Source organism: Phyllostomus hastatus, unplaced genomic scaffold (assembly GCF_019186645.2).
Source record: "Phyllostomus hastatus isolate PE091 unplaced genomic scaffold, TTU_PhHast_1.1 phas_scaffold_501, whole genome shotgun sequence".
In the NCBI taxonomy this organism is placed as follows: Eukaryota; Metazoa; Chordata; class Mammalia; order Chiroptera; family Phyllostomidae; genus Phyllostomus; species Phyllostomus hastatus.
In genome coordinates, this window is record NW_025334033.1 from 17,343,278 (window position 1) to 17,361,631 (window position 18,354).

At 43.0% G+C, this 18,354-nt stretch overlaps 1 protein-coding gene across 1 annotated transcript in view; it reads right to left on the minus strand.

Moving 5' to 3' along the window:
* LOC123808544 (aromatase) overlaps positions 1 to 18,354 on the minus strand; it is a 96,822-nt gene that overhangs the window by 23,665 nt on the left and 54,803 nt on the right. The window contains exons 2-3 of the mRNA XM_045823258.1: positions 3,386 to 3,568; positions 709 to 859 (exon numbers count right to left, since the gene is read on the minus strand). Coding sequence (XP_045679214.1) covers positions 709 to 859; positions 3,386 to 3,530 — 296 coding nt within the window. The 5' untranslated portion in view covers positions 3,531 to 3,568. The remainder of the gene's footprint in view (positions 1 to 708; positions 860 to 3,385; positions 3,569 to 18,354) is intronic.

Below are 18,354 nucleotides of genomic sequence, written 5' to 3' on the forward strand. Positions count from 1 at the left end.
AGCTAGGACACTGGCATGCAGTCATGAATAGGATAGTGTCATGTGGATGGCTTCTTGTTCTACTGTCTACCCTTCAACAGGTGCCCAGCAGCCTGACACTAGGAACACATTAGCAAACTGGCACAGTCAGATTTTTGTTTCAGGCATGATTCATTCATCCATTCACTCACTCATTCATTCATTCATTTGTTTATTTATTTATTTAGAAATGGAAAGGGAGGGAGAAAAACATCAATGTGAGAAACATTGATCAGTTGCCTCTTGTATGAGGGGAACAAACCCTCAACCCAAGCATGTGCCCTGACTAGGAATTGAACTGGCAACCTTTTGCTTTGTAGGATGACACCACTTGTGGGATAAGACCAAAGTCTTAGGAAAGCAGAAAAGAAAATGTCACTCTCTAAAGTGTGTTGTTTTCAAAACCAAACTATCTGGATTCTGTATATTCTTTAGAGAAATTTTGAAGAATACTTACCCAGCTTTCCCAGAGTTCTTTATGTATGAATCTCTTTCTTCAGGCAAAGCCCATTTTTCCACTTGTTTACAGTGTTAGGTTGCTACCTAGAATGCCCCCCTTTCACTGAAGGAGTACAAACATGGCCTTATGAACAAAGATGCCAAGATGTCAAAATAAGTTTGTTTGGTTTCGAATAGGAAAAACCCCAGCTTTTTCTTTAAAGACTGAGCTCTGACTGTTAACAGACTTACTTGCTGATAATAAGTGTTTCCTCTCCAGCAATCCAGACTCTCGTGAATTCTCCATACATCTTGTTGTAGTAGTTGCAGGCACCGCCAATCCCCATCCACAGGAACCTGAAGTGGGAAATGAGGGGCCCAACTCCCATACAGTAGCCGGGACCTAGGAAAATCATCAAATCACAGTCAGCACTCTGGTGACACCAAAAAGAGCAACTGCTTTCTGTCGCTGCTGTTCTTGTTCTTTTATATCTAAGTGTTCTTTCACATCTTCTGATGTATATCTGTGAATGACTTTAAAGTTTTTTTAAAATAAACCAGTAAGTTTGACTAGAAACTCTTTACCTCTCTATGAATAAAATCTAATTCATTGTCCAGACCACACTAGTTCCATTCAACCTCAGTCATTTCAGTCTGAATGAACAAGGGTATGTGTCCAATATTCTCTTGTCATGCTAAATGGTGTAAATGAGTTTCAAATACAAGTCCATCAGCCTGTCTAGTTACAAGCATAGAAACCAGGAAAAGTGACAAGTTGACAAATCTATTTGGCTGCCTACTTTTGTCTGAAAACTTTTAGTTTAAATCCCCCACTTGACCTAATGGGTAGGTTAAAATTAATTTGTAGTTTTAGTGTAATCTTTTTAACTGAGAGAACCTGGTCTGCAAAGATAATGTACAAAGAACATCCTTACCTCCCTCCCTCACCAAAGGCCTTAGGTTAAGAAAAGAATCTTAAGATAAATCTCATTAGGCAAAATAAAGCTAAGACTTGATTTAGACGACGAGTGGGACCAGTGTTTAGACCAGAGTTTCAGTCCAGTGACGTACGTGGTTTTGCTCAGATACTGTTGTCCTTGCTCACGCAGATGCACACAGAATTTTAAAGATACAACTCTAGTGAACAACTAGGGAGCCTGATCTTGTTTATATCGGAGACCAAATTTGGTAGCTTGCTTTTACCAGTGGTGGTGAAAAGTTAGACAAAAGCTTTTTGGAATGGTTTTAGGAGTTTATTTGTAAAGTAGTAGCTTTTCTAAATCTTTCTCCTTTCAGTCCATTCTCTCAGTGAAATAGTTATAAAGCCAAAACATGCACAACTGTGTGAGGCAGTGCTCTCACTTTATGGGCAAGAGTTGTGTAGTAATAATCTAGATAATGTAAGCTTTTTCTTGAATCAGATGAATTAGATGTTTAGTTCCAAATTCAGCAAAGTTTAGTTTAACTATGTTAACTATGTTAATAATTAGCTGCATAGTGTAGCGAATTATGTAGTAGCTACATTAATGTGAACAAGACTGTTAGCTTTTTTTCTTTAATGTAAAGGACTTTGTTTATATATATATAGAATGAAAACATTTTCAAAGTGTTCTTAATCTTGTGATTGTTCTAATAACACTCTAAGTAGATGACTGACTTTATAGAAAATTGTTACATTAAGTTCTTAAAAAGATTGAAATATGGAGATCTGATTGAATGGATACCTGTTCTCATGCTTGTCCCCCTAGACTGACATCCCCACTCAGGGGTCCACCTTCTACTACCACCTTCAGCATAAACATCTGGGGGGACTTGTTTAAAGTGCACCCACCTCACCTCCACTATTCATGGACCCTGACCTGGGAGCCCACTGGGGAAGAAGAAATCCAGTAGGAAAGGATTTCAAGTTAAAGACCATGGAAGAATCTTCTCTCAGACCCCATCAGAGAGCAGAGAACAAAATTAACTAAATGTTCTGATAAATTGGACATTGAAATAACCTAAAATACCAGGCTGAATCAGGTAGAGAGACAGACAGTTCTCTGAAAATTCTTAAAGAGCCCCGACACAGGGCACTCTGCACCAGCCCCACACTCCCACTCCAAATCACACTGTGATGGGGTCCCCCGCACTGGGAAGTATGAGATGACAGTGCTCCTGAAACACAGCCTTACCGTATATCTTCTGTGATTGGGGACAGATGCCTGCCATGAGGAATTTTCACTGAACACTGAAGAACTAGTCTGATATTTCTGATTCATTCTGAATTAATCTGATAGTGGTAGAGTGGTGGGGATTTCTATTGAATTTATCTAGGTAATTATATTATACTCTACTTCTGATTGACCCACAGATCTTGTTGAAGATTCTATCAGGGTGTGGCATTCCAAGGGAATTTTAGTGACCCCCCCCCATTCCTTTTCCACTGCCCAGGTCTCATCCAGTCACCCCCACTCCAAATATATAAGAAAATGAAGAGTGGGATAAAGAGAAACCAGGGAGAAGGCATGCATGAGGCAAAGTGGGGAGAGGAGAGACAGGAGTAGAGAAGGCATTCCAGAGACTTTTTCACCTTCAGAGCAAAATTGGAATGAATTTGAATCCAACAACCAAACAAAAACTCCAGGAATTTTACCTTGCTCCTTCCTGTCTCAAATTTACCTTAAAAGGTTTGTGCCATGTCTACTGTACCAAAGCTAAGCACAGAATAGAAAAGATTATCTAAAATATTTTTTAAATACTGTCACTTAAAATGTACAGATTATTAATATAAAAATGTTCACCTGAGTCTTCATTTGCTATTGTTGCTGTGGGCTTCAGCCATCTCCTCAGGTTTACTCTGTGTCTGTTTACAAAATTTTCTTTTCCTTCATAAACCACAAGCCCAAGTAAACAGTCTCCTCAGATGCAAAACTCAGTGACGACTCACCTGGGATTGAGGAGGTGTTCTCATAATTCCAAACCAAAAGAAGGAGCCCAGTGAGCAGCAGGACTGACATGGTAGCAATGGGCACAGCATCGAGCACCATGCTGGTGATGTTGCAGTGCATTGGGTTCAGCATTTCCAAAACCATGCTGTGTTCCTCAGGCTGAAGGCAAGCGGGCTAAAGTCCTGTGGGAATCAAAGAGGCTGAAAAATTAGAGAATCCTCCAAAAGGTACATCTAGGACTCCTGTTGCTTCAGAGAATGCTGTATTGTAGAGAGCTGTCCTTCCTTTTATAATATAATTGAACACTCAGACAAGACAAATTTGACTCATGCGGACAAGTCAAAACAAACTTGATGGGCAACAACATTTTCCTGACCTCTGACTCATTTTGGAACCTAAATGAGTGTCAAGTTCATTTAGACGCTTGGTCTGATAGAACCTTATCATTTTGCCCTTGAGTGGGTAGAGTGACTAAATTTCCAATTGAAGCCAAATTTATTACAAAATATAGGAAAATGAAGCTTATTCCAGAGATGGAATCATCTTGTGACTTCATCAGCAGATTTTGTTTAGGCAATCTTTTTCCCTTGCAGCCAAATCAATTTTTAAAAAAGAAATCCCCAACACCCTTCCTTATTCAAAATTACTTTTCCCAAAGAATATGCTTCTTGGTCATAGGTATTCTTACAGCCCCACGCCCCCCATTAGATTGTCTATTGAATTCATTGTGACTCACTCAGGACAAGTGAGGCTTAAGATCTCTTGCATCACAGGCTGGTTTAAGCAGTGCTTAAGGGGTACAATATCAGTGGGGATGGAAATAGCGGTAGGGGACAACTGTGCAAAGCCTTGTAGGACAATAAAGATATTATAATTTTCCCTAAGAGAAATGAGAAGTCACTGAAGGGCTTTAAGCAAGGGGTCAACAAACAAATAACCCATGCCTACTGTTTCCTTTCCTTTGTAACCATTTTTCTTAACTCTTGGCATTTGGTTCAACTACATTCATGATGCCAGGCTCGCAGAGGTTACATAGGACCTCCCTGCTGCCCAGCCACAGCTTTTCACCTTCATCTTTGTTCTTCCTGATCTTACCCTGTGGCATTGGACTGATTTGGCCATTCTTCCTTCTTGAATCTTCTTGTCTATGGTTGCTGTGAAAGGCTTTGCCTTTTCTCCCACTGTTCCTTCTTATTCCTCTGTACCTGTTCTGAGTTCCCTGCAATCCCCAGACTAAGAGCTTTGCCACCATGCTTCTTACCTCTTTTGAGAACTCATTAGTTTTCCTGACTCTAGCTTAGCTCTCACTACTATTTGGGTCTCCCTCCCCCGACCTCCCCCATTTCCTTCTTGGGTTTGTTCCCTCTCTCTCTCTCTCACACACACACACACATACAAGCAAAAGTTTATTGAGAAAGCCACAGAGGTAAAAGAAGTGAGCATGGAAGAAGTGAGCCAGCTGAGCTGCATGGGCTCAAGAAACAAGTTACAGAGACAAGAGAAGTGCCCTTGGAGCTTAGGAAATAGCCAGAGAGAATGCACCTAGGGGATGGAGAAGGGTAAAGGCATGGGCATGAGAGAGAGAGAGAGAGAGAGAGAGAGCAAGCTTTTGTTTTTGTTCTCTCTTTAGCTCTGTATCTGAAGTCCCAAATGCATAGTGAACGTCACCACTTAGATGTCTCACCATCACTCCACACTTATATCTAAAACCAAATTCAGCCTCCTCCTAATATCCATCCCCCACTTCAAACTTTTTATGCATCAGTTTCCTAGTCATTCAGCTTCAAAATCTCATTTTTTACTTACCCCTTACTTTCCTGACCCATATCCCTCATCCCAGCCTAAACATGTCCAGTCACAAAGTTCTAAGGATATTCCCTAAAAAGGTCTTGTCCTTGACTCAAGGTACTTTCCTGAACCTCCTTTACTCTTGGTGCATATCTCAATTTTTACAGACCTTAACTCTACCCTCTGCTCTGTTTATGATCAAAGCATATTCTCAGTGGTCAGCTGAAGGCAAATCCAGACTCCCGGGTAGGATGTCTGTGGTTCAGTCAGGAATCAGAGTTCAGTGTGGAGAAGAAATACGGTTAGTTGAGGATGAATTTGGAAACCTTATAGTCAACTGGAAGCAAGAAGGGTTTTTAGCAGGGGATTGACTTGATAAAAACTGAGTTGAGAAACTATCTGGCAGTAGTGTGCAGGATGAGCTGAAAGGGAAGGCCTGAAAGGAAGGGGCTCAGGGAGGCTACAATAGGGAGTGAGACTCTTGCCAAAAATTACTTTGAACTCTCTAATCCAATTGTTTTCAAAAAGCCTTTGTGAAAAATCCATTGGGGATTCTTGGTGGACCCTCAGTCCACTCTGAGACATCCAAAATCTGATGCCCTCCAGGGCTACGCAGGTGATACAAATAAGGTGAACAGACTTGTAATGTATTGTGCAGCATAGCCCTCCTGTCAGAGTATTGGGAATAATGCCACACAAAACATCTCTCATGGGCCCAATCTAGTCCCCAGCCCATTTGCAGCTTTTACTTAGTATCTGAATCAATTGCCATGATGCAAAGCACTGCACACTTGGACTTAGTTGGGTCCTTTTTGCAACTGCCTTGGCCTAGTTATGCTTTGGTGCCAGGCCATAAGCCGACCCTGAGTGACTTTAAAAGATTAGCCTTACACACCATTTTATCTAAAGAGATGTTGTCAGGAAAATAAAATCATTTATATTTATCCTTTGGAGTTGAGTGTATCTTTGTACATTTCTCCAAATCCCTTACAGTATAAATAGGGCATTAAATTTTTTATGGAATTTATTGGGGTGACATGGGTTAATAAAATTATATGGGTTTCAGGTGTATAATTCTATAATACATCACTTGTATGTTGTATTGTGTGTTCTCCACCGGACATTAATTCTTAAAAGTCATCTCCTTCTGTTTCCTCTCCTCAAAAGTGAGTTCCCTAGAGTTGGGGATATGTGTCTGTCTCCTTCATACCTGCACCTCACTCCTACAACGGTATCCAGACCTTTGTACATGGTCACTACAAACTTGGTGCCTGAGTTTGCACTCTTTCCACCTTTGTCCAGATTTTACTCCCTATTACAATGTCTCTATTGTATGAGTTCTTCTCCTGTCCCCCTGACACAGCTGGTTCTGCCTGTGGGTCTCCTGGAAGAAGTCTGTATCTTCCTTCCCTGAGCCTTCTCTTACCTGATATAAATAGCCCACCTTACTGTCTGCTCGATATGGGACATTCTTGTTTTTGATTGCCAACTCATTCTGTAATTCAGGGTCCTGGCGAGTTTCATTAAATATTTACCAAAGAGTTTTTGCAAGGTGATATATTCAGATATGAGAGACATGCTCTGGTCAGGTGGTTCAGTTTGTTGGAGTATCATCCCGTACATGAAAAGGCTGTGGGTTCGATCCCCAGTTAGGGTGCATACAGGAGGCAACCAATCAGTGTTTCTCACATCAATGTTTCTTTCTCTCCCTTCCTCTTTTCCTCTCTTTTTTAAAAAAATCAATGAACATATCCTCAGGTGAGGAATAAAAAAAAAAAGAGAGAGTCATAAGTCCCAAGGAAAGTGAAGCTTCTACACCAAGGAAACACAGGTTATCAGAGGTTAAAAGACACTTTGAGATCTTCTAATAGTATAGTTCTCACTGTTGGAAAATGAATCCACAACATGAAGTCCAGGGAAGTAAGGTCATTTTTCAATGGTCACTTAAAAGTGGGAAAGGTTTACCCATGTGCACATTCTGTGATCTGATTTCTGTGCCCTGGCACTGGGGTCATGGTACTGGAGAGTCCAGTCATTCTTCCCACAAAGCTTCCAAGTGAGTCACTGGAAATGTCTTGTTCTGAAGTAGGGGAGACATAATAGGAACCAAAAAGGGAGACCCAAAGAGATCAATGTTGTGTGGTTGGTGTGGACTTCCCTACAGGGCACCAACCACTAGGAGACCTCAGCCCCTAGCATACCAACCAAGCAAGGAAGACTACTGACTGTGCATAAAAGGCAAGTTACCCTCTCAGGAAAGTGTACCAGTGGCCCAAACCCATATTTCATGTGAGCAGGCAGACCCAGAATCCTTGGGCACCAGGCAGCACTGGAGCTTTTGTACTCATCTTCAAGGTCCCATGACTTCAGTGCATGTTTGTGGAAACTCCTTTCTTTGCGGTAACTTACTGACCAACCCCCAGGCCTGGCTGCCCTTGTATCTCAGCTTTCATTTTTTGTCCCTTTGAGGGTGACTTCTTGTCCCTCTGATACCTAACTCCATTGTCTTCCCAATGGTATCGGGTATCCTCTCGTAAGGGAGTATGTTTTAAAGTATAGTCAGCAGTGAACAGCTGAAAAGCCTTCTAGAACTTGATCACTAGGTCTTTCAGGCCAGAAGTCAAGGGATGGGGTGCAGGGGATTGTGGGATCAGAGATCTACCATGGGGCCCTCAGATCCTGTTGTGAAGGGGCTGCCTGACACCCATCCGTTTTCTCACTGGCTGGCTGAGCCTGTCTCAAGGAGGAGGTAGAGAGGGCAAGGCTGGGCATTGTTCCTATAGCAGCAGCCATTGTTCTCAGAACTTTGCCACACCCTAACTTTAATTCAGGTTTGTAAGACCTAACATGCCTTACAGCAAAGGAGATAAGGTAGCAGGATTTTTCAGTCCAATTTTAGCTTTTACCCTGAAGGAAAAGGCAGAAGTAACAATATCACTTCTGAGGATTTGAGGCTGGGAGTCCTGAGTTCATGCCTCAGCTCTGTGGCTAACCAGCCCTGTGACCTCATTCACCTCCCTGAGCCCTGGCTGAGGTAGTGAGTTCTCTCTACATCAGGACACTGAGGTTTGGGTTAAAGTGAAAGTTTCAGAGTCGTGCACCAGTGGTGCTTGCTGTTGTTGCCCAGGCTTTAAGGTCTTTGTGGTACATGGAGCTGTATGACTCTGACTCTGGAGCAACAAAGATGGGTCCCCAAGTAGGGCTGCTTAAGGTAGTCCTGATGCCACCAGCCACAGAGGCCATGAACCTCTTTCTCGTGACAAGATCCAAAGTCACTCCTGAGTCTTGGTGTCCAAGATTTATCATTCTGAAATCCCAAGAGGCCTTGTTTCAGCTCACTTTACTCCTGTAACGGCTGTAAAAAGCCAACCCTGGAAGGAACACATCTAGCTGCCTCAGCAATGGAATGTGTTTCATCAGTACCCACAGACAGCATAAATTCCTCCAAGGTATTCTCACATCTTGTTTATCTCTAGGACCCCCATGGAGGCTACCACAAGGACCTTGAACATCCAAGTGCTCAGTAAATGTTGGCAAAAGGACAGAGTGAGCAGGTTAAGTTTTTCAGGGCTGAGGTCATCCACAAATGATGCATTCACGTAATCCCAGAGACAGATTTTCTTATTTTATCTGAATTCCAGTGTTCAGCAATGCAGTGGCCCCTAGCCACCACCCAAACAATAAGATAACAGCAGCATTATTGGCTTTTCCTTGTGAATTTATCTGTTGTTTAAGGAACAAGCTGTAAGGCCACACAGATGGCCTAGAGTAAGGCCAGTCTCTGGCAAGGGAGCCACTGACTGACCCTACTTGCTGGGCTTACTCAACCTCTCTGGACCCCCTTTCTTTATAAAACAAGGGGATTGGGCCATATGACCTCTTCTAGCTCTGAGTCTGATATCCAGCATTCTTACCCTTTATCATATCTTCTCCTCCAGGCCCTCTCCAGTACCTCTGCCCTTCTGCACCATTGCCTCAGGCCACCCGGTGGTGCCTATGGGCCCAGGTCCCAGAGCCACACTAGGATGTCAGGGAAGTGGGGTGCCAACAGCCAGGAGCTCTTTTCATTCTCTTAGAGCCTCATACCCATCCTGAGAATCTAATGCAAGCTATGGGACAGTACCCTGGAGAGAAACACTCAGAAATCAATGAGCAATGCTTTGAATACAATTGCGGTTCTGGGTTCCCAGCCGCCCATCCACAGACTTCAGATAAACAACTCTTGGGTTCAGTTCTTTTCTTCATCCTCCATCTCAGGTTCCAAAGCCCCAGAAGCTCTTTCCAAATCAAAACCACCTTCACTGACCAGTAGAGTGGGGTGTCCAGGTTATAAGAGAGTGAAATTTTCTTTGGGCATTTTACATTTTACAGGGACCCAGAATACAGGTGAAGGTTTATGATAAGGAGATAGATATGCAGCCAATGAAACCAATGAGAAAGATTTAAGGGGAGAGTAAGGGGCATGCCTGATACCCTGAGGCCCCATCTGTGGCCTGCCTCACACTGACACTGCCCAAGGACACATGTTAGCCCTCAGTGGACACGAAGGCTCACAGGATCTCTGGGCTTCTGCCGTGGAGGGTCCCACCTCACTGGGAACACATGCATGTGGACACCACTGGGTTCACTCCAAAAATGTGCTATCTTCAGTGTCCCAGCCACTGTTACGGCTTTAGAAATATAGCAATGAACAAAATGAGGTCCTTGTCCTTAAGGAGTTAATTCGGACAAGACAGAGCCACCCATGTTACAATTAATATAAGTTAAATTACAAGTGTTCAATCAGAGGCATAAACAACTATGGGGAGAGATGAGAAAATCCTTATCTTGGAAAAGTTGGGCATGACTTAATTGAGACAGGCTAGTCAGCCAGGACAAGTGGAAGAGGGAAACTGAGGCAGTTTGACAGCAAAGCAGTTTACAGCCAGCTAATAAATGGCAAAATCCTGTCTTCCCTAACCAAGGACACTTAAGAGTAAATGGTTTATACTTCTGCTCCCTAACCAGAGGACAAATAGCTTCAATCACCCTGCTCAGAGAGATAGATAATAGAAATCCAATCAGTGCCATTGGTGCCAACCCCACTCAACGACAGATGAAGTTAAGGGAATAAATCTCATTTTGGTGCATCAGCATAATAAAGCTGAATATTCTGTTGAGATCCTCCCCTAAAACCTCTCCTAAAACTCCTAGCCTTTTAAAACCTGCAAGACAAAGGACACCCATGCCTTTCTTCACTCTCAGGCCTGCACCTCCTAAACTCTAAGGGTCCCCAACCTTAGAGTTTAGTCCTACAGCCAGGGGAACAGTGGGCATGCAGCTCGTTTCTGGCTATCCTGTCTCCAAGGCTCCCTTCCTCTGACTCTCCAGTGAGCTAACAGCAGCCCCACAGTGGCTTACTTCTTTCCTGTAACATTTCTGGAGAGCCAAAGCAGCCCTACTTAAGCTCTCTCCTGTTGCTTCTGTCTTAAACCCTTCCTTGTTTCACTGCCCCCAGCTTTAATAAACATGCTGTCAAAATCAGGTGGACTCGTGTTGTGAAATCTTTTCCTGTGAAAAGTCAAAAACCCACACACTGCTGGCAGGTGGGCCTGAGGCAGACCCTGTCTGGCCAGCTTCCTGGCTGGAAACATTATGAGTGAGCCTTGAAGGAGAAGCATTGTTTTACAATGTATCAAGTTAAGGCATTGCAAGTTGAGAGAATGAGGAAAGAACTGAACGGAAAAGAAACTCAAAGGGCTTCTGCATCCCTCTCTGGGCCATTTGCTTTCCTGGGTTCACATGGACCTCCACCACTGTGTGCACTTGTTGCTACAGGTCTACTTCAGTTTCTTCATCAGAAAATAGGGAACTTAATATATTTCTTGACTTGAAAACTGTGATTAGGAAATGAGATACAACATACTGGGGTCTTATCAGAGTATCCAGCACATAGATGAGTTCAATAAAAGTCGTTATAGTGATTAGTCTTTAGTCTCCAACAAGACCACGGGTAATAAGGGGCAATCTCTGGACTGGAGTATTGTCATCGGGAGCCACTGTAAACTGTGTGCTTTTGGGCAGGTCACCATACCTCTCTTGGGTACTCTGAGGGTGCCAGGGAATAAGGGAGTCTCTAAAGCTCCCTTGGTGGCCTGGAGGTCAGTGAGTTTCTGACCCTTTTGTCATGTGAGAGACACTGAGAGACACTGAGGTGGCCTGAGCAAAATTGGGGAATAGTTGACTTTTGCTTCCAGTGCCCCTCCTCACCCCTCACTTCCTTTTTCTGTCATTTCCCCATATTTTCTATCCACCCACTTTCTTCTCCCCAAAGGAGATCCAGCTCACCAAAATAGTCTCTGGAGACAATCTGTCAACTTGTTCTCCCTTCCAGGGGTATTTTCATTTTAACAGGTACTTGGAGGGCACAAAAGAAATGTTCAGCACTCTCTCAGCTCTATGAGAGCTTGTAGTCTACTAGAAGAAAAAAAAGTCTAATAAGCATGGCACTGTTGACAAGTACAAAGAAATATTAGCTTTGAGATGTGGCCAGAGAAGGCTTTGTGTGGAAGGTGGGGGCTTGCCCTGCATTTTGAAATGTTGGGATTTTCATGGCAACTAGAGGAGGGGCTTTGTAAGTGCTTGGATGCTGGCATGAGTGAGGCGATTGAGGATAATGAGACTGAGGAAGCTGGATTTGACAGGGGACTCAAATGTTGGAAAATTTTAGTTTCAGGTAATAATAGCTAATAGGCTTGGCAATCAATGTAGGTAAAAAGCTATTGTTCCAGGAACTGAAGGTATGACCATTTTCACTCCAGGAAACCATAAGCAGTTCCACCTTTGTGCCTCAGGAGGACTACAAGCCATCAAGCTGGTATCTGAGCCATTGTGCTTTCATCTGAGCCAGGGAGAAACAGATATAGTTGAAGGCCACCGCCCAGGGCACGGATGAAAGAATGCTGCAGCTTTTCTCTGATTAAGTTTTTCCCTGAATTCCAAACCCCTTACCTACACTTTTTTTCTCCTTATAAAAAGGGTCTGTTTATTATTTTTTAAAGATATTTATTTATTTTTAGAGAGAGGGAAAGAGAGGGAGGAAGAAAGAGAGAGAAACATTGATGTGTGAGAGATACATCCATCAGTTGCCTCTTACACAACCCCAACTGGGGACCTGGCCTGCAACCCAGGCATGTGCCCTGACTGGATATGGAACTGGTGACCTTTCATTTCCCAGGCTGGCACTCAATCCACTGAGCCACACCAGTCAGGGCAAAAAAACGGTCAGTTTAAAATGGAATTGAAGATGGTCTGTTAGGGTACAAAGCCACCATCTCCACAGATTGATGACCATCTGAGTAAAGCACCTGTAAAGATTCAATTGACATTGAAATTAAAAACAAACTGACAGTAACCAGAGGGGAGGTGGGAGGGGATAATAGGGAGAAAAGGGGCTGTCAAAGAACATGTATAAAGGACACATGGGACAAAGCCAAAGGGGGTAGGATCGAGGGTGGGAGGTGGGAATGGCTGGGGAGCGGGATGGGGGGAGGAGTATGGTGGGGAGAAAATGGAGACAACTGTACTTGAACAACAATTTAAAAAAATAGTTCATTTCCTGTCTCTTCTTATTGGGTTTGGTAGGTGACAGGTGGCACGAACACCAGCTTTTCTGGTTTCAGATTCATGCTGGGAAGCATTATTATGTACTGGTGGGACTGTGTGTAGGGGTGGGGATGCTGAGAGAAGATATGGGAGAGGCACTGTTCTCTTAGCTGACACCATGGCTTTTAGTCTGATCATGTATTTCTATGCTAGGAAACTAGCATACATGTACTCCCATACAAGGAAACTTAGAATTTTTGAGAAAATAGAACATCCTACTAGCTAAACTGGCTATGTTTTAGCCAAAAATATTTTAAACTTACATCTAATTTAGCTTACATTCCATTGTCAATAAGAATTGAGTTTGATCATTCATCTTTCCGCCACACTTGGCTTCAAAAGACAAGTTTCGGCTTTCCCAAATCAAGTCTGTCTGCAGGGGGTGAAAAAGTGGGCCCCACTGAGATGTCTGTGTGCGACTCTTTTGTACTCGGAGAATCTAGGAGGTCCTCTTCAGTTCCGGGATATTCTTGGCTAATCTTTCTTTAAATATTGCCTCCCTTGCCTACTTACTATTTTTGCTTCTTATACCAATTAGACAAATACTGGGTCTTATGGAGCTATCCTTTGTGTTTCTTACCTATTCTTTCATATTTCCCATATCTTTTATCTTTTTGTGCTGCATTCTGAGATAATTCCTCAGTTGAATCTTCCAGCTCTTCAACTGCTATTTATTTATTTGGCTTTTCAGTTCTTCTATTTAGACTTTTATTTCAAAAATCAAAATATTAATGTCTATTATCTTTAATTATGTTATAGGTGCAATATCTGCTACTGTCTCTGAGACTATTAATTCAACATATTCTGTAGTTTTGTTTTGATGGGACAGCACATGTCTCTTTGCAGGTATAAAATCTTTTGTTTCCTTATAGTTTGTGACTCCCTTCCATGGTATTGGCATTAACTAAATGTTTGGTCTTAATTATGTGCTCATTTTTGTGGCTGAAATTTCCTGTCAGTCAGCTGGCTGCTTGGCTTTACTCACTATTTGGAGGACAATGAGAAGAGGCAGGATATTTTGCTACAGGTTACACTTCAGTCTGTTTTTAAGAAGAGTGAGGAAAGGGTGGGACATCCTACTAGCCCACCAGTTAGGCTTCTGGGCTTGGGTGTGCACTGCATCTCCAGATCCAGCCCTCTGTTTCAGTAGTTTCTTTGTACAGAGCCCCACTTTAGCTGCTGCTTGGTAAGGGGAAAGAAGATGTATAGGAACTCCTGAAACCAGTTTCCCAGTCCGCTGGTCTTCCCTGGTTTTTTACTGCTCTTATAAATCCACTTTCTCTAGGGAGGAGCTTTCTTGGGTTCTGCCCTGCTTTTGGAGGCATATTCTTATCTCCTGTGTGTATTTCTATTTGTTTCCTTTATCAGGTCGATCCTACCAAGTGTTTATACTTGCAGAATTTCTGGCCTTGGTAGCAATCCCCTTTTTGTTTTATTTTTTATGTGCATTTAAAAAATATCTTTTCTTTAATTCAGGAGATTAGGGGTGTGACAAATGCTATATGTAGCCTGTGCTTCATCCCCTATCTTGAACCAGAAGTTTACTAAGGATGTTGAAAATAAGGCTTCATAGACTTCTGAAAGCAATTCCAAAAAAGGAGCTTTGGTGATGTTTTGGTGGTATCACTGAAATGAGCGATTAGGCTGCATAAGAGAGTCACATACTTGGTGGCCTGAATGTCTGATGTAGTCATTGCTTATCAGTCAGGCAACTGTGAGGGAAGACCCTGTGACAATAAAGCAGTGTTGCTGATATCAGAGGTGCTCTGGACCTTACTTAAGGAGTCCTCCACGTTGGACATGGTAAACATAGGAGGCTTCGGGGGATAATAAAGAGACATACTTGGAGACTCAAAAGAGCAGATATGTGGAGGTTAGTGGCCCAGGTGGAGGGAAAAGGCAGGCAGAAAGGCATGCACATAAAAATGACTTCTCAGAGAACAGGTGGGATAGAGAACATGGGAGATTTTGGCCAGGCATGAGAATTCCAATAAAATAATCAGAATTTCTAAAGGAGGGTAGCCTTCCAAAGAGGCAATGAATGAGTCCTTAATAAGTGATATCTGAAAAAGGCTTGAATGACCTGTGGCCAATTGGAACTTGGAAGTAAGACATAATCAGCCTTATTATAGTTTTATGACATTATAGTTATAATAGTTATAATAGTTCAGTTTACAACTTGGCACCATATAGTGTGACTTGGGGCAAGTTATTGCACCACTGGGACCCTTCCTTTTCATGGCCAGTAACATGGAGACAATAGAAACTTCCTTGCCTTGAGACAACTTAGATGAATTACCTACATAACTGTAGTGTGACATTAAATGGCAGGCAATTTTGCTTGAATTTCCTTCTAATTCTCCTGGAGTGTAGGAGCAAAGCAGAAGTGAACAGTCCTTGAAATTGAAAGTGATATCCTTGGAAGAGAGAGAAGAAGCATCTCCAGCCTCAGGGAACCATTCCTCAGCCAGCGGACTGGACGCATTCTCCCACACGGTGAAGCACTCCACTCTTTCGCTGCTATCTGTGCTAGATACCATGCCAGGTGATGGGCATGGGAGGAGCATGGCCATCAGGCCCTGTCCCTCAAGCTTGTGACCTAGTAGTGAGGGCGAGCCTTGAACTAATAGTAAGTATAAACATGAGATGAGGTTTATCAAAGGGAGCATGCAGAGTCCCATGGGGAGTATGTAACAAAAAATCTCTTCCAGATGAGATTAGGTGCTCCCTCAAGCGGACTCTTAAAAATGGTATGTATTTTCCAGGAGGAAAGGCAAAGGAGTGATTTATTCCAGCAAGCAAGAAGAGTGTGTACAAAGACTTTGGTGGTTAAAAAGACCATGTTCTTATCTAAAGTGGGAAAACTCCCTCTTTCCAAATTAATGCAGGCATTATTCCAGTAAGTTGGGGCAGACGTTACTTGTACTGAGGATACCTGGAATAGTGGGGCTGCACAGGTTGGCATGGTTTCTTGACCTTTCCGGGGAATGAAGTGGGGGACTGGCCCCACGTGCAGGTGGGTGCACCTGCATTGCCCACCACCATTTCTCATGAAAGCATTCATGACATGGAACAAAATGGGGGAACTAATCTACATAAAACCCAGTTAAGATAACTCAAAGGAAGATTTACTCAACAGAATATTTGAGAATAGTTTCATTTTCAGTTTGTCATCTTTGCAAGTGGGTGGGGAGGCTTACTGGTGTTCCCCCTCCTCAGGATTGGCACCAACACCACTGTTGAGAATTTGGAAGCCCTTAACCCCCTGATGGAAACTGTCCATGAGGCCCAAGTTTAGTTGAGACAAAAATTGTCACTTGCCTGCTATTAATCCCGAGTTCTGCATAGAAGCTCTTATTAGTGATCCTGAGATACCAGCCTGCAGGTACAGAGGAAATTTTGCACTGCTAGGACATGATATATGTACTGAGATTACTTCTGGACTGGCACCCTGAGGTGACAGGCTCTGCAATGATGAATGAATCTGTACTTGCTAAAGAGCTCTTTTTACACGAAGGCAGCGCTGCAGGAAGCAAGCATTTTCGTACACCCTTAGAAGAACCACCCTCCTGAAAATTATGGCCCCAGAAATGATGAAGTTGCCCAAATAATTTACCTGAATTCTGAGTGTCATTCCCCAGTTTTTTGGGAGTCCTAGCTTTGTTCACAGGGAAGCAGACATTTAGAGTTGATGTTTTCTATCTACATACACTTAGTGCATAAGGGAATACTGACAATGGAAAAAAATAAGGATAAAATCTACTGCCAGCTTAGATATACAGTCTTTAGGTCTTATGAAAACTGTACATGATACCATTAACAAAGAAACTGGAAGGAGGTTTATTTATTAAACACTCTATATTTATGAAACTCCCATTTCTGTGAAAACTATACAGCAGCCAGTAGTTCTTCAGCCCAGTTCTCTGAACTGAGTGTTTGGGAATTCATGTGTAATGGTAGATGTGCACTTTGGTACCCATCCTGTGAGTCCAGCAGGTGAGGGGTGGGAGTAAGGGCCTCACATAAATAATTCTGGGCTGCCCCCTGCATACCCGATCTAGTAAAGATCATAGGCTCTAACCTATGTGGTATATCCCCAATACACCATTTACAAGGCCTGTAACCTTGGTTGGGCAAGTTACTATGTTTTGAAGAAAGAGGTGTATGTAGTCAGTTTGGCCTTGGAGATGAGCAGTGTGGGGTGGATAAGAATCATGGGCTGGTTTACCCAAGATAGTCCCAATCTGGGCCTGCTGTCCCAACATCATTATTAATAATAGCACTCCCTTTACTTCCAAAAGTGCCCGGGGACTTAGACAATAGATTGTATGGTCACTTTATTACATGTGCACTTTCGAGTGCACTTGTAGCAGCAGCCGTGTCCCTTCTGTTTGCCTGCGGCATCGATACAGTGGTTGCAGCTTTTAACACCTGTAATGGCTGCCTTTTATTGAATGCCAGCTTTTCCCTTATTACAGCTAAACCTTCACAGTCCCATGAACATTTTATTCTTATATTCATTTTACAGATGTGGAGAGATCAAGTAACTTGCCCCAAAGTCTTGATTTTACTGTTTCAAACTTATTGTGGCCTCAACCTGCTGTACTTTGGGGCTAGACATTATAGCAGGCCTCTGTGAGCCCCCTTTGAGTCCAGGGCAGGGCAGAGCAGGCAATGATTCTGTAAGGGTGAGGAGAGCCACTCTGGAAATTTCCCTTGGCAATGAAACCAGTATTCTTTGATCCCCAGGGCCTGACCCAAAGCACCTTCGGGAAGGCTGCAGCTCAAAGGACTGTTGTTGGCTCTGGGCTTGGAACCAACAGGAGCTTTGCCTTCATGCTGTGACGTGAGGAATCCAAACAGGCCTTGGCTTCTAAGATACTGCTCCAGCACCTGAGCCCGGGAACCAAGGTCAGGCCCAAACAGCACCATTTTCATTGCTGTTTTCCTCTAAATGTCATCCCAAAGTTCTAAACCATGTGAAAACAGCAGCCACACATGAAGGTCAAGTCCTCTCTCCCTGATCTTTCGTGGTGTCTCTTAAGAATATATCAACTCTCAGTCTATGCAGGCTAATACTGTTTGTGGGTCACAATAGGCATTTTGTGTGTGCCTGTGTGTACAGATCAATAACTTTATACACATGCATATATGCCTGTGTGATCCTAATAATAGCTAACACTTATTGAGCACTTACAGTGTGTTAGGCACTGTTCTGAGTACTTTGTAGGCAATAGTCTCATTTAATTTTCCTAACAAGTCTAGGAGGTGGGTACTACTAATATTGAAGTCTAGAAACTAGCAGTATCTTACCCAAGCTGCTTAGCTACTGTGGTTCAGAAGCATGCTCTTATCCTCTCTACTGCTTCTTGCTTTGTTCCCTCTCCTCTCCTCTCCTTTGCACCGGGTAGCTAACATTTTATAGCTGACCTACTTCCAAAGGCATGGAAACTCCTTGAGCAATCACTAGGTAGGACTCACAGGCCCTGCCAGGGGATGGCACTATGTTTCCCTCCTTTTAACTAGTACTACATGC